General features: G+C 40.2%; 1 protein-coding gene and 1 long non-coding RNA gene across 2 annotated transcripts; one reads left to right on the forward strand and one right to left on the reverse strand.

Moving 5' to 3' along the window:
• Nucleotides 1-76: 76 nt before the first annotated feature.
• Nucleotides 77-18,338, reverse strand: tctn1 (tectonic family member 1). The gene is made up of 14 exons (XM_051921217.1): nucleotides 17,981-18,338; nucleotides 12,205-12,322; nucleotides 11,099-11,232; nucleotides 10,372-10,514; nucleotides 9,551-9,644; nucleotides 7,065-7,177; nucleotides 6,894-6,914; nucleotides 6,548-6,685; nucleotides 3,288-3,407; nucleotides 2,837-2,921; nucleotides 1,729-1,867; nucleotides 1,282-1,435; nucleotides 593-724; nucleotides 77-221 (listed from the first exon to the last, which is right to left on the reverse strand). Exons 1-14 carry the CDS (start codon nucleotides 18,309-18,311, stop codon nucleotides 93-95), a joined length of 1,851 nt encoding a protein of 616 aa, XP_051777177.1. The 5' UTR covers nucleotides 18,312-18,338; the 3' UTR covers nucleotides 77-92.
• On the forward strand, nucleotides 1,342-12,211 carry LOC114668623 (uncharacterized). Its single transcript, XR_003718904.2, has 3 exons — nucleotides 1,342-1,467; nucleotides 10,834-11,001; nucleotides 11,908-12,211. It is a non-coding gene; the product is annotated as an uncharacterized LOC114668623 (long non-coding RNA).
• Nucleotides 18,339-22,038: the final 3,700 nt, after the last annotated feature.

Below are 22,038 nucleotides of genomic sequence, written 5' to 3' on the forward strand. Positions count from 1 at the left end.
GCATGCTAAACATGATTCTGAATGCATATGGCTTGAACCTTCTGGTGTTGAACACATTACTGAGAGTTTATGGGATATGTGTTCTGCCACATTCATACAAACGGAAAGAAGAAGTCAAAAGGCAACTTGGCATCAATCGTTGGCGGAGCTTTGTATCCTGGCTGAGCCGCAGCAGACACATCCACGAAGGAGACCGTACTGGATATCTGCAAGGTTCCTTGCTAGTGGGGAAGAACAAAAACCCAAAAACAGTTACATAAATGTCAGGAGTTTCATGCTGCTCTGTAGGCCCACCTTCTCTTTAAGGTGAGTAATCTTAGTTCAGCTGGCTGGACACGACTGTAGTGTATACAATGACGAACTAAATGTCTGAATTCTTAAATTGAAAGTAGATTCACATTTTGCCATTCAAGTATTCTGAGTATTTTGATACATGTAACTATTTCAACGTATTCTGAAATCCTTTAAATTATTTTTTAGGCAAAAATGACTGTATATCCATATATCAAATTATAATATTAAGAGATATAATAACTAAATGATGATAAAAATATCTGTAAATAAGGAAAGAAATGGGGGGGAAAAAACATACCAAAGCTGTAGAGTTTGTGGTGAACTTCCGAGTTAAGCTCACAATTTGAGCCTGAGGATTGACGAGGGAGCCATACTTGGTCCACTGAATCACAAGGTCCAGAGACAAGGGAATATTACAACTGAAAGAGCTCTGAAAATTAGTTAAGTGCAATATATTAGAACCTAATCACTTGCTCTCATAGTACAAATTGAACAAAACCGCCCATTGGGATTAATAAAGTATCTATCTATCTATCTATCTATCACACATGTACAGTATATAAATAAGACACTAAGGGGGATACGCCTAACGTTAATTTTTTTTAATTCTAATTTTCTAATTTCACCCACAAAGACATGGCTGTAAGATCTATTACTAAGGATTAAATGATATGAAATGCCTAAGTAGAAAGTGAATGCGAGTTACATAAATGACACAAAGTTTAGGCTACAAATGTTCAGATGAAGTAGAAGTTCAGTTTGCTCATTTTTCACTGCTCCATATCAAAAGGTATTTAAGTATCTTTTTTTTTTCTACTCCAAAAAAAAAATTTAGTACACACCAATGTATAGGGTTTCAATTATTAAAACAATCTACAAGGTTTTGTGCATTTTTGGATTCTTCTGTTGCTGTGCAGTAATATCTCCCGTTGGCTTTGCAGAGTAATTTATGAAGGAGTTCATTTTCAACAATTCTGATATTCTTACCGATGCAGTGGTTACTGTGTTGATCTGAACCCAGTCCAAGACATTCTGGGCCTGCGAATTTCCAAAGGAGGCGACGTAATCAGGAAAATTGGACCCTATGAGGACTCCAAGGATTTGCTCAGAGAGAAGACTGCAGTTGCTGATGTTGTTTATTCTGTAACGGTGACATTCAGAGTAGAAAACACAGTAAGTGCTGGGGATGGTTACCTGAATTAATTTCTAACAAATCCAAAACGTTGAAGTGCTTAATGTAATGTTTAAAACCATAAATATAAAGCAATTACTGGTAAATATATTGATATTATTTTTCTTCAGGGTTATGTTTTCTGAAAAATGCCATAGGTTTTATTCTTTGACCAGTTTTGAGGCCTTAAAAACCGCAATTAATAGAAAAACTGTGATGATATTTTTGTGATTTTTAAATAACATTGCTTTAAATTCCCTCACCTTAAGCTGCACCCAGACACCATATTAATTCCAAACAGAACTGGCAGCCTTTCTCCTGGCAAGGCCAAGCAGTCCTGCACGCTTGAGCTCTTCATCACCATTAGCTGTCCAAACCTGTTAGTGCTCTGAACAATGCCAGATGTGCATTGGAGTTAAACGAAAAATAATACATACTGTGCAAAATAAATATGCCTGCCTGCCTGCCTGCCTGCCTGCTAACTCACTCTTGTGCTGTGTTGCAAGTTATCCGGTCCTTATTCACCAGACATTTTTATTCATTCTAATCCAAGTAGGGGAAGGACACATAATAGGCATGAACCAATCAGAGTGCAATTATAGTCTGCAATTTCAAAGCTCTCCATTTTTACCCAATCGCACTACAACTCTGTGTTATCATTTTCAGAGTTTTCAGTAGTGTGGACAGAGAGGCAAAAATTCAGGGTAACGTCTGTGTCTTAAAACATAACGGTATGGGCATAGCCAATTGCTTAATTTATCTATTGATCAACACTCGCACGAGAATTTAACATTTGGAAACGTATTATTCTGTTGTACCTGCATTGTTATCACTCTTTAATATTGTTCTTTATTAGTATGCTGCTGCTGGAGTATGTGAATTTCCCCTTGGGATTAATAAAGTATCTATCTATCTATCTTGAAACATGCTATAATCTTTTATCAATATAAAGAATTTTGATACCTTTCTCAACGTATTTAAAAATACATCTTATACTGTTCTCATACATTTTAAGACAGAGTTTCATTTCAGTTTTAACACTATGTAGAGAGAGTAATTTTGCAGTATCTAAAATAAGGCTTGGTTTTAAGGTTGCCACTTTAAAACAATTCAGAAAATTATTTAAATATTTGTTCATATCTAACTGCTTGAATCAAGCATGTGTTGTGTATGTGTGGCACTTTAAAGGTATTAAGATTTAGTAATAGTTATATTGTCACAAGTGTACAGTGAAATTCTTACCTGGTTTTGGTTGAATCACTAGCAAGCATTAAACAATAATTTAGTCTGTTCTTTAAAATCATAATTATAAAGTATCAAATAATACCCATTGACTAGTAAAATAAAAAAAAAAATAAACTCTTAAAGGATATCCTGCTATTAAGGATCCAGCCAGAAGAGGGAGCCCATTGATATATCCTGGGTTTCCACTTACAGGTGTAGAGGTGGTTTTTACCTAAAACAGAAAATTTGCTCAACATTTATATCAGCATTTTTATAGACTGTAAGGCCAAAGTGAGCATATTTTCTCTATACATTCGTGTATTATAAATAACAATAGATTTCTAAGCAGGCATAAGAGCTAAGGCACTGATCTTTAAATCCCAAGTCTGCCACTTCAGCCTTTGTCCTACTGACCCTGAGCAAATCCCTTAAACTGCCTGTGCTCCAACCATTAAAAAGTACATGAGAGCAAGTATACCTAATCACTTTACAAGTACAAATGTAACAGACAGTGTTTTATTATAGAAGGACACTATATAAAATAGAAATGGCTTATTATTTGTTTCTAGTAAACGTGCTGTTTAACAGTAGACTTTACCTGCACAAATGTGACCTGAAAGCTTTGCTGCACAGGAGTTGCATTGACGACTCCCAACACAATTGAAACCTCAGCATTCATAATGACACCTGCTTCACTGTAGGTTATCACGTAATTTACCTGGAAAACATTTAATCTTGTTAAAAACATAAAAAATGGACTATTTCATTTCAATATGGTAACAGATTAATACCCTATGTGTGCATCTGACCATCACACCTGTATAAGATTATTTTAACACTCTTATTTCAAAACCACAACCGTTAATATGTAGTCAGCCCACTTTTTAACAGCCTCATTCCCCCCCCCCCCCCCCCCCCCCCCCAAGATTAGAGTGTATCTTAGGGAATATTTGCCCATTCTGTAAAAAAAGCATTCGGAGGGTCAGCATGAGAAGACCTGACTCACAATCGATGTTCTACTTTATCTCAAAGCTGTTCAATAGGGTGGTGGGGAGAGCTCAGTGCAGGCCACTCGAGATCCTCCACATCTCCATGGATCAAAAGGGTACAGTCATGCTACAACAGAACAGGGCCTTCCTTAAACTGAAATGTACAAATGGTCCAGATATCTTGCTATATTGTAGCATTAGCAATACTCTTCACTGGCACCAAGGGGTCTGGACCAAAGCCTGCCATTATCCTCCTTCCACCAAACTTGACAGAAGCATAATGCAGTCCAGAAGGTAGTGTTCTTCTGGCATCTGTTGGACTGCTGGATAGTGAAGTGTGATTGATTGATCATTCCAGACAACACATTTCCACTACTCCAGAGTGCTTTACACCCCTCCAGCATACATCTGGCATTGTGCAGAGTGATATTAGACTTTGGTCATACAAGTCTGTTTCAGCAGTGCATAGGTGATCTAAACGGGTTTCAGAAATCTATGGCCCCGCTTGATGAGTTTGCACGGTTCTACCACTTTGTGGCTGAGCCGTTGTTGCTCTCAGATGCATCCACTTCACAAAAATAGCACTTATAGTTGAGCAGGGCAGATCTAGCAGAACAGCAATTTCACATAATTATTTGTGATAAATGTGGAATTCTATGACCGTGACACATTTAAAGTCCCTGAGCTCTTCAGTGTGACCCATTCTACTGCCAATATTAGTCAATGGAGATTGCGTGGTTATGCGCTTGATATTATGCACCTGTTAACAATGAACAGAAAATTTGGCCATGCAGTTTAGATCAACTTAAAGAGGTACTTTCAGCTTGAGTCATTTTAATAATTTATGGCTAAGTTCAATTTATAAATAAATATAAAAAAAAACATAAATCCATATGGTTTTAGGAATAATCATTACCAAATGTAGTAGAAAACATTACATTGTGTTGTCTTATCAGTAAGTATTCTCCATATCTCTTTGTGAGGTGGATAGATAGACACATAGATAGACAGACCTTTTTTTGTCCTCATGGGGAAAATTGGGATATCACAGAAGCTCTCTAAATAAAGTGGTATACAATAATCCCTCGCTACTTCGCGGTTCACTTTTCGCGGATTCACGACTTCACGGATTTTATATGTAAGCATATCTAAATATATAACGCAGATTTTTCGCTGCTTCCCAGGTTTCTGCGGACAATGGGCCTTTTTACTTCTGGTATTTGCTTCCTCATTTGGTTTGCCCAGTTGATTTCATAAAAGAGATGCTATTGGCGGATGGCTGAGAAGCTACCCAATCAGAGCACGCAGTTAAGTTCCTGTGTGCTGCTGATTGGCTCAGCGACGGAGTGCTGCATTAACCAGGAAGTCTCATCTCACTCATTCAGCATTAACGTGCTCTTGCTACTGCATTCAGAGGATTATCACCTTCATCGTCATCATTTTTACTGCGCAGCATATTCATCACCATCATCACATCATATATAGCTACGTGTACTTCGCTATACAGTAATCTACCGATTTCATATTGCTTAGCAGTTGTCCCTGTTATTAATAGAGTAAAGGGTGGGTTGTAAACAATACAGGAAGGGTTTAAAAACGTCCAAATACACGTTAAATAATTAAATAAATATGGTGTCCCTACTTCACGGAAATTCAGTTATCGCGGTCGGCCTTGGAACCTATCTCCCGCGATAAGTGAGGGATTACTGTACTGCAATTTGAGTAAATGTTGTTATTGCATCAATCAAACGATTAATTAATGACTTCAAATTCCTTCCATATCCCCAAAGATGGAAAAGTTAAATTAAAGGGTCATATGATGGACTGGCGCCCTCAGGGCCGTTCTTAGGACGTTGGGGGCCCTGGGCATAATTAGACTGTGGGGGCCCTAATGTGTGTAGTATTAGCTACAGTTCAGCCAGATTTGACCTGTTTCCATTGGGCACCGCGTGGAGGTATGTAGCTAAGCCCAGCGTGTGCATAATGTGCAGTGCAGTAGTGCATATTTTTATAAATTTTACAGCATTTTATTTATTTTTTTTGTCACAATTAAAAAGTGTGTTTTTTATATCGTTTTCCATTTTTTTCTACCAAATTAAAACTTGGGCTAAAGAACATTCCAGAATAAAGCTCCAGAAACGAAATCAACTTTTCGCGCTTTAACACTTGCGAAATCTTTACTTACTGCTGGTCGGTTTTGAAAGGAATCAGTAGGAGAATGCACCTTTTCGGCCACGACAAATGTCAGCAAAGCTCGTTTTTGTGTCTCAATAAAGGCTACATTGTCCGCCTTTTTCTTTCGTTTAGCAGCACTGGGTGGATAACTGCTTTTCATATTAATATGGTACGTGCGAAGCTGCTAACGTGAATAAGACGCAGTTACGAGTGGAGTACGATAAAGCCAATCAATGCCAAGGCGAAAAAGGGAAGAAAGCGTTATACACGACAGAAAAACACGGGAAGAAGTCCGCGCCCACGCACACAATGCAACCGTGGTCTGGAACGGAATGGTCTCCTCGGACGAGAGCACTCTATTTATTGACTTTTGTGGGGGCGTGTCGTAACAGGGCTCCGCCTGCGCAGGGCCCTGGCCATAGCGAACGCCCCAAGCCCCAGTTCCCTGTTGCAGCATCCTTGCCCCGGGAAAGAGCAGTAAACTTAGCATTAAACTTCGTAGTACAGATATGTAGCTCGCGTCGATCTTAAAACATTGAATGATGGGGCCCCAGGCGACTGCCCTGCTCGCCCATGCCTAAGAACGGCCCTGGCGCCCTTTACGCTCAGTTCTGCTGGGCTCGGCTTCATTCCCCAAAGACTGAAAACTGGATGAAATGGTGTTGAGGGTGTTATGTAAAAATTCCATAAATACCTGTAGGACTACTTTGCTGCACACAGTCCCATTTTGCAGTACTGAAGGAGCAAATGAAGATGCATTTGTGACACTTGACTGGCTACGCATTCCATCCAGGGACTGCAGTGTAACGGAGCGCAACGTGATGTTAACAAGCTTAAGGGGACACAAATTTAAGGCAGTTGTTACATTTTTTTAAAAAGGCATTAATTGTTCAAACTTTTTAGTTTCAATTAATAGTAAATGACGTATTTTTAATTTATCAGTTTTGTAAGAAAACAAATAGTGTATCAAAGAGGTATATTTTAACAATGTATGTGTATTACATGTTACAAATATGTATCCATAAATTCACAGAACTTACTGAGCTGGCAGCACCTGGAGTCTGAAACGGAAACAGAATGTAAATTTAGTACAGTAGTGTAAGATGAAACTGACATTTCTGAGTTTTGATAGTTAATCATTTACACAATTAAAAGAAAATTATTGAAAAGCACACAATTTTGTAAGATATTGGTACAGAACAGACACTTACTTGGAAAATCTGGAAGTTGGAATAGCTCGCAATGTTTACTGATGAAAGATTCGTACAATCAGTTGCCAAGTTGAACTTCACGTTACACTGAGCCTGCTGATTTTGTAGAAAACCTGTCAAAACATATTTTTACCAATATATATATATATATATATATATATATATATATATTAATATATATATATATATATATATATATTAATATATATAATATCCCTTTTAAAAAGCAATACCACTTCCTGGTGATGCCGGAAAACCCTGTCTTGTATTATTTTACATGGCTAAACAAGGCAAAGACATTTGTATGCAATGCCTGCCATGCGTTTAATATAAGAGGGCTGCCCAAAACACATTGAAACACTTTGTGAACTTAAGACAAAAGTTTCTAGAAATTTCACTAGTGTATACCACTGCCTAGAAATAAACAGCCTCAGGACAACAAATCTAGTGGATCTAAACTCAATGTAAACTTAATCCAATAGAAGCCACATTTGGATTCTATATTATTTCTGTCAACCGCACACTTAAAATAAATCCCATCTTCCTTCTTTATTAAAACGTCCAGTATGACGTGCAAAATAATATATTTTTGTCATATGATAAACTTGGGAGATTTTCAATTAGTTTCAAATATTTATTTTTTACTTTTTCCAAACAATTATGCCCACCATAACTGTGTCAAAATCTCCCCACTTGTCTGCTCTAAACACTCCATTATCAAATAACTGCGGCAATAGGGTACCAGCATCTCCTCACCAGCCACATTGTCTTTAACTAGGACTGACACAAACTATAAGTTTCTTTTAACTTGTCAACTGATGCACTTTGAAGTAATTCTAAGTAATGTGATTTTTTTAAGCACAATATCTAAATTCTGTTTTTATTTTTTTTAAAGTGAAATCCACATTAATAAAAAAGACAAGCGTCTGTGTGTCCATCCAGCTGCTATTCCAGGTGGTGCATCATAAAAATTTGTAGTAATGCATTTTGTTACTACAAATGTTTGTAACGTGCCATCTGTTGGAATGGCAAATGCCATAAATTGTATTACTTGCATGCATTACAAAACACATTCCAATGGATGGCGCACTGTAAAGCTGAATGTCTGTGTTCATTATTTAGATTTCAACCCATCTTAGACGGATAGCACAGTTAGTTCTGCTTTGTGCTCAACTGGTGTGAAAAGCAGTTGTGTGGGAGAAGAAGCAAGATAAGTAAAAGAGGTAGTGACTCCCTGCTGGGTTATTTAAAATCAAAAGCAGGTAGTGTATGGTGTAGTGGTTAAAGCTTTGGATCTTGCACCCTGACCCTGTGTGACCATTAGCAAGTCCTTTCTCCCATTGTATCTCAAATGTTGCAAGGGGCCAAGTAATAATAATAAAATAATGCAGAACATAATTAAAGCAGACTGTTTCAAAATTTAAAATGACATTTCTTTCTGAAACAATAGCAAAAGTAGCATCAGATTGGTGAATACGCTCATAGAGGGGCAGGCAGGTTAGAGTAAGAGAGATTAGCCTGGGCTGCATAAAAAAAAAAAAAAAAGTATACTTCTTATCGATAACAGCAATGAAACATAAGTGGGTGTCACTTTTAAATTATTTTAGATGGGATTTTTATGCTACTCGTTTCTTATTAAAACTACATTTTTACAATTGTATCTTTTGTTATAAAACAAGCTAGAAACTGCCTCCTTTTTACACGTCACCACTACGTCCCCTGCTGTCAGGTCAGCCTCCATCGCTGCCTGATTAATAATCCAGCACCTCCCTCCATTAAACTGAATTTATTGTCTCAGTAATGCTGAATTGGAGAAAGGAAAAAACACAATAACGGGCTAAAATAATAATAATAATTTATCATCTTCCTGTGCTCTGGTGAGTGCACTGCCTTTGCTACCCTCCTATAAAAAAATAAAACACTCGTGTCCAAGTTCATAAGTAGTCCTTCAAATAAGCTGGTGTTTTCCTCAGTCCAATGGGATGTCTTTTAACTGCTGGAACTGTCTCTGCCCCGTCTCTGCTCTCCAAATGTTGGCCACTGGACCCTTCTTAAGGTTCTGGCATTGGAATGGGATTACTGCCTGGTCCGTCTTCTGCATGTTCTGTTCTCTGACCTTCATCCGCCAAAGGGACCAAATAGTCACTGGGTTGGTCACAGCAGGGTCAGATGTGCTCCTGGTGTCGTTTAGTCCATTTTCTGTCTGCTCCATTACTGCCCCACGTATAAAATGTTTCCATGATGTCTGAAAATTCCGAATATAGTAAACAGGCTGTCTCACTGAGCGTGCAGGACTGTCATGGTGGCTCTTCATTTTTACTTGCTTCTCTGCCACTGTTTCCACCAGCCTCAGACTAAATAAGTTCAAATGTGTTTGTAGTTACCACCTCACTAATAATAAAATGGGAGAATTTCTATCCAACACAAATATTTTGTATGCGCACACAGTAAACAAAGAATCAGTAATGGAGAAGCCTCATCCTTACCTACAGGATTGCCATTAGAACACCAGGAGTTTCCAGCTGGGGCTGGGAGTGTTAAAATTCCTTTTATGCTGTTTGTTTGAATAAGATCACCATACTAAAAAAATGAAACATATTTAATATTACAAAAAAAAATAAGTACTTTCACTTAATATATTGCACGCAACTTCTAAGTTTGAACCTATAACAGAAATAGTTTTACAAAAGAGAACATGTATGTTTTTATGATTAAGTTTATTTGTTATACTGCACCATTTTTAACACAGCCCCTTACTACTTTGGCTAATAAATGTCAACAAATAAAACCACAATAAAAACATTTTGATATAAATTCTATTGAGACTCGTTTTAGCTAGGTGGCAGTACAGTATCCTGATTCTACCTCAAAGCTCCAGAGTTCAATGTTCAAAAAACCCCGGACACTATCTGTGTGCGGCCTGCACGTTCTTCTCAGTTCTCCGTGGATCTTTTCTTGTCTGAACACTCTGCTTGTCCTCCGGCGTCCCAAAGACTTACTCGTTGGGTTAACTGGCCGCTGTAAACTACCCGGGCATAAGTGAATCTGCTGGGCAACAGCAGACTTAATGACTACATTGGAGTAATAATTATTGAGACTATTTATATGAACCGGACCTTGAAGACACCTGTAAGAAATTATTAAAATATGATGTATTCTGGAATAATCATATCTATGACAGTTATAATTAAACATCACAAATTAAGCCCTTATTAAAGTCACAGTACTAATGTGGCGTAAACGCTCTATCATACATCGGTGTAAACTGGCGGGCAGACAAGTGCTCAGCCGAGGACCGCTCAGTTACCTTGTAACCACTGGCTTGACTTGGAGAGGTGCTTGACGCTGTGCCCGCAGAACTGAAGGAAGGCCTGGAGAATGTCTTTACCAAGGTATCGAAGTTTCCATTGGTTGGTATTTCAGGAGTACCAAATGACAAGCCTGCTGCATCTTTAAATTAAAAAAAGACAATATATATATATATATATATGTACGAGGGACATTCAAAAAGTTTATGCACTTTTTTTCTCAACTCTCTATTTATTAAGAATTTCAAAAACAATTGACATCGCTTTTCTACAAAGTCGCCTGATGCAGGTTTCCCAGCATCGTACCAACTTTTTAATGCCCTATTATGACTCCTCTCGACTTCACAGTTTCCAACGAAAGTATAAAAGTGAGGAATCTTTTTGAACATCCCTCGGATTAAATATTTAAATATTAAATTAAAAATGTAGAATATGAACTCTTTTATTTCTTTTTCTCCAAGGTATGTATATAAAGCACTACCAGTGGCAATGATGGAGAAAAACTGTTTGAAAGCCCATCCTTTTTTTCATAATGCTAAGAAAACAAAATGGAGACTTCAGACTAAAGACATTTAAACATGTGGCTATGGAGAAACTGTAAATTTACAAAAGAAGAAGCAACTTTCAAAGTAAGTACAGTATGAAATTGTTCAGTTGATGAAGTCAGCTACAAGAAAGCTTTTGTCTTTTGTTTGACATTCTGATTTTTGGCCTAACATTACTCACTGTTGTTTGTCTGTATACAGAAGAAGTCGGGGTTGATCAAGTTAGTTAAAGTCGATATTCTTTGCATTGTTCCATTCACCGTCATGTTGAGAGAGTATATGGCTGCCGTCTGGCTACAAAGCATGCTGTCAGTGCTAGGAATACAAACACAAAACTGTTACTACTTCCTAAACAGAGTCCGTCTAAATAGCATTTTTACTGATTATCTTCTCATACCGGAGATCTACTCTCTTGTACAAATAAATTTGTTTTTACTTATGCAGACTTTATTTCAAAAGTGAGTTTTTTTTTGGTACGCAACATGTGTTGAATGATCTCGTTTTTTTTTTTATTTTGTTACACTTAAACTTACTTTTATGTGTTATAAAAAGCCCTTGTGATGGTGTGAGTGTGGATCTGAGTAGAACATAAGTAATTAACCCTAATATCCTCATCGTCATCGGTTCCCAAAAATCAGAATGAGGCTGAAAGGATCAAACTTTCATTACATTCCTATCTTACACTTAGTCGCATCATGGTTTAAGACTTCTAGTTCCCTTCCAAAATCCGCATGATGGCCGCCTCACAGGACAACAGCTTCAGGCTAAACATAAAAGGCCTATACTGGTCTGTCTGTCTTCTTTTATTAATTGTCTTTTTCTTTTCCTTATGGTAGCAAAATATAGTGCAGTATTGTCCCAGTGAAGCTTCTTACATAGTCACACCCATCTACCTATTTATTAATTAATATTAAATATACAGAATCAGTGTTGTAAGATTTGCAGATCACAGACTATATAGTAACATTTAACATAAAATTGTTTCAACAGGTCAAGGAGAATTCATTTATGGAGTCATCCGAGTTCCCAAGAATACACCTAAACCAGGGCTGTCAAACTCAGATCCTGGACGGCCACTGTGGCTGCAAGTTAGAGCTCTCAATCTTAAAAGACAAGGCGATTTAAAATTAAGGCAAAAGAGGTCTGCTCTATCAGTAGCAGGAATTTATTACTAATTAAGAGTGAAAACCTGCAGCCACTGTCGCTGTCTAGGATCTCAGTTGGACATCTCGACATGGACCACGACATGGAAAATAAAACCGTTCTCCAAGCAGAGGCAGCACTCACATTACTTGCTGAACCGAACAGCCTGTAAACAGTGCAAACTCTTCAGCACATCCAGGATCACAGCAGCAGTTGACGTCACACTGATTCTCCAACAAATTGCAAGGGCACAGGCTGGAAACTGAAATGAGAAATACACTTACATTAAGTTTTGGGGGGTTTCAAGATTAAATGTATTTTGTGACACTAACAAGACGACGACATATGAAATATTCATTTTCTTTTTTTCAGTACAAGTCCTTGTCTCTTGTTTAAAAATGCCCAAATCAAAGACAAATTACTGCTATTCTGCAATGGCTTCTGTTAAAGGTCAGCAACTGGACCTTTTTTTTTTTTTTTTTTTCTGTTTATAGGGTCAGTAGGGGGTTCCCCCCTGCTTGTTTCGCTCGCCAAACCCAACCGGCCTGCGCTATACGCCACCCACTTAGCATATCTGCCCATCACGCTGTGAAGAGGGGGGCTGAAAGCACCCCAAGTAGATGCGGTCGCTTCTCCGAAACCCCCTCTTAAACGGTGATACAATGGGAAACAAATAGGTTTTTTTTACCTCCTCTTTGCTCAGTCAGCTGCTGGTTTGCTGCTACTGCCATGCCGCGTGATCTGCATCTCGCAATGTGCTTCAAACATTTAAAAGCCTGTACAGCAGTTGTCCTACTTTTTATCTTTTATTTCCGGCCCCGGGCCTGGTTAAATCTTTTGGCACAAAGTCTTATCTTGCGGGATGCGAGTTCTTGATTTTTTTTAGTTGATAATTTAAAAAAGGAATAAGAATCTGAAAATCTAACAACATCACATTAAAGTTTGATAAATTCTGAAAAGAATGAACTGCAGGTCTGACATTGTGGTCAGCAGCACAGGACTGTACTTTCACCGGTCCTGTTCAGCCTATATATATCGGACTTCCAATACAACTCGGAGTCCTGCCACATGCAAAAGTTCGCTGACGACACTGCTATCGTGGGCTGCATCAGGAGTGGGCAGGAGGAGGAGTATAGGAACCTAATCAAGGACTTTGTTAAATGGTGCGACACAAACCACCTACACCTGAACACCAGCAAAACCAAGGAGCTGGTGGTGGATTTTAGGAGGACCAGGCCCCTCATGGACCCCGTGATCATCAGAGGTGACTGTGTGCAGACCTATAAATACCTGGGAGTGCAGCTGGATGATAAACTGGACTGGACTGCCAATACTGATGCTCCGTGCAAGAGAGGACAGAGTCGACTATACTTCATTAGAAGACTGGCGTCCTTCAACATCTGCAATAAGATGCTGCAGCTGTTCTATCAGACGGTTGTGGTGAGCGCCCTCTTCTACATGGTGGTGTGCTGGGGAGGCAGCATAAAGAAGAGGGACAAACTGGTGAGGAAGGGAGGCTCTATTGTAGGCACGGAGCTGGACAGTTTGACATCTGTGGCAGAGCGACGGGCGCTGAGCAGACTCCTGTCAATCATGGAGAATCCACTGCATCCACTGAACAGTATCATCTCCAGACAGAGGAGCAGCTTCAGCGACAGACTGCTGTCACCATCCTGCTCCACTGACAGACTGAGGAGATCGTTCCTCCATCACACTATGCGACTCTTCAATTTCACCTGGGGGGGTAAACGTTAACATTATACAAAGTTATTGTCTGTTATACCTGCATTGTTATCACTCTATAATTTAATATTGTTTATTATCAGTATGCTGCTGCTGGAGTATGGGAATTTCCCCTTGGGATTAATAAAGCAACTATCTATCTATCAATCAAACATATATATGTAGGTTTTACAATAAGCTCGATTAAAAGCGTGACAGAAAACGTGACATAAAAACCTCGCATAAAATCGTTACACAAAATATATGCTTACATTGGAAGATATAATTTAAAAATGTTAGCTTTTCTTTGTATGCTGGTAACCTTCAACCTGTGCCAATGAATTAAACCATACACTGTGTGCAATTATTAGGCCAGTGAGTACTTGGACCATATCATCATTTTGATGCGTATATTCCAACTCCAAGCTGTATAAACTTGAGTGCTTATTGGATTTAAGTACATCAGGTGATGTGTGTTTGTGTAATGAGGGAGGGCGTGGCCTAAGGAGATCAACACCCTATTGTATATCAAGGTGTGCATCATTATTAGTCAGCTTGTTCAAGCAAAATGGGCCAAAAAAAGAGATTTAACAGACATGGAAAGTCAAAAATTGTAGAAAGTCTTACAGAGGGATGTAGCACTCTTGAAATTGCTGAGATATGGGGGCGTGATCACAGAACCATCAAACGTTTTGTTGCAAATAGTCAACAGGGTGGCAAGAAACGAGTTCAGAAAAAAAAAAAAGACGCAAATTAACTGCCAAGGATTTGAGAAGAATCAAATGTGAAGCTACCAGGTACCCATTATCCTCCAGTGCTGTCCTATTGCAGAACTGCAACCTACCTGGAGTGTCCAGAAGTACAAGGTGTTTAGTGCTCAGAGACATACACGGCCCAGGTAAAGAAGGCTGAAACCCGACCACCAATGAACAAGACACACAAGTTGAAACGTCAAGACTGAGCCAAGAAAGATCTGAAGACTGATGAGAGGGACTCTTGACGGACGGGCCCATGGCTGGATCAGTAACTGGGCACAGAGCTCCACTTCGACTCAGGCACCAGCAAGGTGTTCAAAAATGACACATATAACCTACGGATTTTACTAAATGTGTGTAATTGCAAGATGCAGAATAATACTCGACAACTGTCTTGACTTGAACAATGGATGCAATTGTTAAGTTTTAAGGCTTTTTGTTTTCTGGCTGTACCCATGCCCCGTTCTTTCCAATGTAAACTGCTAGTACAAGCACGATATTTTTTAAATATAAAGAAAACACAGGACTTTGGAACACAATTTCACATGGCATGTTTGTCAAGAAATAACTTTGACTTGTAAAATAATTAACTGTTTCTGAGGTGAAACAGTACAATTCAAAACAAATATAAGGTAATAATCCGGAGGTAGGCTTGAACTTCTCCAAGAAATTTAGATTCTAACTTGAATACAAATTTAAGCTTTACTCCTCATATTTGTATACCATCGTATTCCTATATTTTCCATCTTAGAAATTTTGCAAAAATCATAGGGGTTTCTTGGTGTAAAGAATCTTTAAAAGCCTCGCGATTGTGAAGCTTTACTCTCACAGCCTATTTAAACTGTTCACTTCGCAATTCACACAAAGGGGGCCACACACACACTCCTGGGGGGTATTTTTCGTACGTCGCTTAAACCATCCGAGATCAGGTGCCTCATCTTGAATGAGTTAATGCCAGTGAAACTCATCCAGATAAGTCGGTTTTTCAAACGCAGATGTGTATTAGATTAGCGTAGCTGGATCTAATCATACGAGATGAATGCGCGCGCCCGCGCTGAGTGAAAAGCCCATATATATCGAGTCTAGAAAACATGATCAGCAAGTCTTTGATAGGCTGTAACAAAATGACGAAAGAACGGGCGCATTTTTTTTCACACACGCGGCGCAAGACCTTTTATTCGAAGGACACGAAGAATTTCAAGATTTAATATTCACAAGGGGTAACACTGCAAAAGCAGCCCAGACCAGAAAAGACGGCTGGCAAAAAGTGGCCGAAAAAATTAAACGCTAAGTAGTGTACATTGTACTTAGGAAATGAAACGCTGCATTCACTATGTGTCAGATTAATTATTATTTAATATGTCATAATTCCAGATCAAACGTGAGCACAAGGAGAACATGGGAACAGGTTAAAGTGAAGTACAAGAATATACTTCAAACTGGTAAATATTGGTATATAACTATTTAAAGAATTGTTGACATGAAGAATCATATATAATATAAAAAACATTAATTTTAAAGCTAATAAGGAGGCAGACAAGCAAAAAACAGGTGGAGGTCCACGCGGTCCAGACCTAACCCCTGCAGAAGAGTTGGCTCTCCAGCAAAATGCCCATCGCCCTGTTTCTGAGGGCATTCCAGGGGGAAGCTCCTCCTCAGAACCAGTGGCAGGATGCAGTGGTCACTTCATTTCAGGTAAAGGATGGTCATTGCATATTTGTCCTCCATGTGTGCTATAGGTATGTTCCATATAGCCCTCTTTTCTGTTGGGTCAGTTGCAAGGAATGTCATATCCCTTGAACCTGTGTCTGACCAACGAGATATTAACGAAGGTCAAATATTTGATGAAGACACTGTGTCTGATTATTCATCAGGAGGAGAGGTACATTTTCCAAATAATGTTTGATCAAACTCCACTCTGATCAGTTCCTTGTGCCCCAATCACATTTGGAAATCCTGGTAATGAGAATGTTAGGCTGATTGAGATTCTTCGTGGAACTGTGGGTGTTTTAGCCTGTGTATTACCTACCTGAAATGGCATGAAACGCCTCTTTTATTGTCTGCACACGCAGGTGTCCAGGAAACACAATGAAAACCTTAAGGAAATGTTTCAGAGCCAAACAGACTTTACGAATTGCCTGGCAAACTGCACTTTTCGATAGCTGTTCCGCATCGCCTACAGTATATATAAAAAGTGCCGCTTGCAAGAAACCTCAAAGCAATGCCTACTGTCTGTGTGGTTGTGAGAGCCCGACTTCGCCGAGTTTGACTTCGAATATACGGAGCTAATAAATCTTTGAGGTACAATATTCCCCCTCGGCTAAAGTGGTATCTTTCGTACAGAATTTCCTCCGGGGGCAATAAAGGATCTTGCCGATCGCGCAAAACCCTCTTTATATGAAATTCTCTTCCTATAATTTGCACACCAATATCAATTGGTCGCTCATTCATGAACGGCGAAGCCCTGACTGGATGACTTCCACATCGTCACTGATCACGTGTGTAAACTAATCCTTGTTTACGTAGAACAAACCTGCTCCGAGCAGGTTTGCGGATTTGGATGTGTTGCTATGACAACACTTCCAGCAAGAGTTTCAAAAAACCGACAGATACAGGATCAGGCCAAATCGTCAACAATTACATCCGGCTAAGCGAGTAATCCACGTACGAAAAATACCCCCCTGCTCTTCGATTTTATATACGTAAAACATTACACTCTAAATACAAAAAGGGGGACCGGGACCAAAAGGCTCTGCAATGTTATATTAAGTAATATGGTGAAAGGAGTACATTTTTCCTTTTTTGGGGGGCCATTACGTGGGTTTTGAGCTGTCTTTTAGGCAGAGAATGTTTAAAGGAGCAGATAGAAGAGGTGGACAAAGCTCATCCGGGAGCAATAAATGAAGAAATATGAAGACAATTTTGTTTATTTACTGCGTAAGAAGAAAACCTGTTTGAAGGTATGTCGCGGATTAAAAGTCATTTGAACCCAGGCCTCTAGTTGGGAGTAATTGCGTCTGTGGCTATCTGTCTGTCTATTGTTGGAGCTGGTGTTTTGTAGTGTCAAATCTGAACTGAACTCGATGGATTTTTGGTACACTACAAACTAAACCGGTTTAGGAAATTTCTGTTTACTCTAGTCATGTTGTCATGTCTTTTCTAACTAATATTTCTATATGGAGATCAGGTGTTCTTTTACTTTGCTCACGGGTGGCCGTAGTCGGCACTGTGGATGGAGCACCGGAATGTCGCACATTCACACGGGGATAATCTCGAATCGTGTGGGAGGATTGCCCATATTTGAATTGATTTCTAAAATAACTCAATTTAGTGGTGGCATTGGAGATGGCAATGCCGACCTATGCGCCAGAAATGTGCAGTAAAAAGGATTTGGCTGTTAGGATCTTAAAGAAGTAAAAAGTAAATAAGCGACTCTACCCTACCGTCGGTGACAGGCGTCTGCAGGGAGCTAATCAGTGGCTGCGAAGGCGTCACGGTGGGTGCTGCACGAGGAAAACCGAGCGAAGGCGATACAGTGATCGGGGCTTCGGTAGCCCAAGCGTCCGTCGAGTAACTGCCGAAAGCGGGTTCTTCGGTTGCAGCGGTGACGCCGAACGGAGGAAGGCTGCTGTTCTGTGTAGCTGCGTCTTCATCCCACGACGATTCATTGCTGCTCAGCTGACTTTCTGTTGCTGTTGTATTTAATTCTGAAAATACCGATTTTAAGTTTAAAAAGAAAAGGACGGAGCCCAGCAGACATAGAATGAGATCCATCACGCCGCCGCACGAAGCGGTGTCCAGTGAGATAAAGCCACTTCCGGTGTTTTGGGAGCCGAATGTATCACAATAAAAGTCCCCGGAGAACAGACGGGATGGTTTGTTATTGTACATACTGTAAAAAGAGTAATAATATTATATTATTTATAATAAAGGAAGAAGAGTAATCAAACAGAACAAATAAAATGAATACAAAGCAAAAGATAATTTAAAGCTGGTAAGATAGTAAACATTCCAAGCAAATAGAAGCTTGGGACTTTTTTTTTAATCCATAGTATCAGCGGAAGTAGGCGCCCTTTGTTTATGTTACTTGCCGTTGCTAAGTAACGATTCCTCACATTAAAACTGTTTTTTTTGTACATTAAATGTATTAAATGTCCTTAATTATGTTCTTCTTTGTTTGTAAAAAGAGAAATAAATAGATATTTATTTAACATTCGATACATTCAATATGCATTCAAACCTTTTCCAACCCTCTTATCCCTTCTAGGGTTTTGGCCAATCAAAGCTTATTCCAGGAGTGCTGCAGGGTTCAAAGCCATCGCAGGATACTGAGGCATAGTATACCGCACCATGCAAATGCTCTACTGATTCCCTGTTAATACAAAGAATAATAATAATAATTCTTTACATTTATATTGCGCTTTTCTCACAAGAATAATGAATATTAAAGCATAATGAAATACAGTAGACAGTCAAGCCTTTGCTCAATACTTTGTCGATGCACCTTTGGCAGCAATTCCAGCCTCAAGTCTTGTTGAATATGATGCCACAAGTTTGGCACACCTATCCTTGGCCAGTTTCACCCATTCCTCTTTGCAGCACCTCTCAAGCTCCATCAGGTTGGGTGGGAAGCGTCGGTGCACAGCCATTTTAAGATCTCTCCAGAGATGTTCAATCGGATTCAAGCCTGGGCTCTGGCTGGGCCACTCAAGGACATTCACAGAGTTGACCTGAAGCCACTCCTTTGATATCTTGGCTGTGTGTTTAGGGTCGTTGTCCTCCTGAAAGATGAACCGTCGCCCCAGTCTGAGGTCAAGAGCGCTCTGGAGCAGGTTTTCATCCAGGATGTCTCTGTACATTGCTGCAGTCATCTTTCCCTTTATCCTGACTAGTCTTCCAGTTCCCCACAGCATGATGCTGCCACCACCATGCTTCACTGTAGGGATGGTATTGGCCTGATGATGAGCGGTGCCTGGTTTCCTCCAAACGTGACGCCTGCCATTCACACCAAAGAGTTCAATCTTTGTCTCATCAGACCACAGAATTTTCTTTCTCATAGTCTGAAAGTCCTTCAGGTGTCTTTTGGCAAACTCCAGGCGGGCTGCCATGTGCCTTTTACTAAGGAGTGGCTTCCGTCTGGCCACTCTACCATACAGGCCTGATTGGTGGATTGCTGCAGTGATGGTTGTCCTTCTGGAAGGTTCTCCTCTCACCATAGAGGACCTCTGGAGCTCTGACAGAGTGACCATCGGGTTCTTGGTCACCTCCCTGACTAAGGCCCTTCTCCCCCGATCGCTCAGTTTAGATGGCCGGCCAGCTCTAGGAAGAGTCCTGGTGGTTTCGAACTTCTTCCACTTACGGATGATGGAGGCCACTGTGCTCATTGGGACCTTCAAAGCAGCAGAAATTTTTCTGTAACCTTCCCCAGATTTGTGCCTCAAGACAATCCTGTCTCGGAGGTCTACAGACAATTCCTTTGACTTCATGCTTGGTTTGTGCTCTGACATGAACTGTCAACTGTGGGACCTTATATAGACAGGTGTGTGCCTTTCCAAATCCTGTCCAGTCAACTGAGTTTACCACGGGTGGACTCCAATGAAGCTGCAGAAACATCTCAATGATGATCAGGGGAAACAGGAGGCACCTGAGCTCAATTTGGAGCTTCATGGCAAAGGCTGTGAATACTTATGGACATGGGATTTCTCAGTTTGTTTATTTTTAATAAATTTGCAAAAACCTCAAGTAAACTTTTTTCACGTTGTCATTATGGGGTGTTGGGTGTAGAATTCTGAGGAAAAAAATGAATTTAATCCATTTTGGAATAAGGCTGTAAAATAACAAAATGTGGAAAAAGTGATGTGCTGGGAATAGAAAAGCAGCCGAAATCACAAAGAACAATGAGAAGACAACGTGGCTCAGAGGTGCACAGACGACACGACTCAGGTGAGGAGTTGCAGGTGCCACAGGAGCAGGCACTGCGTACTGGACGATGATTGTATGTCGGTTCGTAGCGTGCATCGTTGCAATGTTACTTTTCTTGGTGGTTTATTAAATTACGGATTTTGCAAATGTTCATTTTTTTTCCCTCCGCTTAAAAATCATTTAAAAAGCGGCGTGACTATGCAGTGTATGCTACATTGTGGGTTGGCTAGTTCAGATTTATAAGAGCAGGAATTGCGTCTGACAAAAGCATTCACATGAATGAGAGGTGAGAGAGCCGTGTGGTTGAGTATGGAGTGGAGGGCAGGACTTGAAAACATCTTACCAAAAAGTCTCATCTCATCACAGGATTTTTTTTGTTATAATAAATAAAGAGATATATATATAAAAATATCAGGTGTGTCTGCCTCTTATACAATCCTAAACCCTTTGACCAATTTGGAGCACATTTTGAGTTGTTACTCTCCAGGAACACACAAGCAAGACAGGCCACCATGAAACCTGGACACCCCACCTATACCCCGTGATTTCATCCTCGTGATACGTGACAGATGTTGATGCTGTATCTTCATGAACATATTTTGAACAAAATTGGTACTCAAGGCTTTTCTGGGTCACCGATTTATGAATCTGAAATATTTTTTTTACCCAAAATTCAAGGTGCTGGATCCAATATCCATCCATCCATTTTCCAACCCACTGAATCCGAACACAGGGTCACGGGGGTCTACTGGAGCCAATCCCAGCCAACACAGGGCACAAGGCAGGAACCAATCCTGGGCAGGGTGCCATCCCACCGCAGTGGATCCAATATGGTGGACCAAAATGTTTCCACGTGACAAGTATAGGTACTGTATCAGAGGTCACGACTTGTTCTGTGTTGGAAGTGACCGTTTTCACTGGCAATGTCTTCATTTCACACATTCCTGTGATCTTCACAAAGCGACTGCAGTGTCCAGGACTTTAGTAACCTCATGGGCACGGCCATCAGCAGTGTGTGTCTGTCTGCGGAGAGAGTGTCGACCTCGTCATTGAGAGGTTTACTGACCTCGGCAGTCACATTCCTGATTCTTCCTATTAAGTCAATGGATGGATTGGGACATCATGGGGGGTCATGAGGTCGCTGGAAAGGGGTGTGTGGCACTCCCGATATCTATGCAAAAGGACAAAGGTCCAAGTCTTTAGAGTCCTGGTGCTCCCTGTATGCGAGACATGGACACTATCCAGTGACCTGAGATGAAGACTGGACTCCTCCATGTGTGTCTCTTCAGAGAATCCTTGGGTCCCGTTGGTTTGACTTTGTGTTGCTCATGGAGTCAAAATGAGGCACATGACCCGCATTGTGAGGGAGCGTCAGTTACGGCACTATGGCCATGTGGCGCGTTTCCCCGAGGGTGATCAGCTCGTAAGATTCTCATTGTTGGGGACCCGAGTGGCTGGACCAGACCACGTAACACCTGGCTGTGACAGATAGAGGGTCATTTCCGGAGGGTGCGACTGAGCCTGAGGCGTCTGCCTGGGGGGTTGCCAACCGGGATCCCGAGCTGATTTGTTGTGTGGT

Source organism: Erpetoichthys calabaricus, chromosome 18 (assembly GCF_900747795.2).
Source record: "Erpetoichthys calabaricus chromosome 18, fErpCal1.3, whole genome shotgun sequence".
NCBI lineage: Eukaryota > Metazoa > Chordata > Cladistia > Polypteriformes > Polypteridae > Erpetoichthys > Erpetoichthys calabaricus.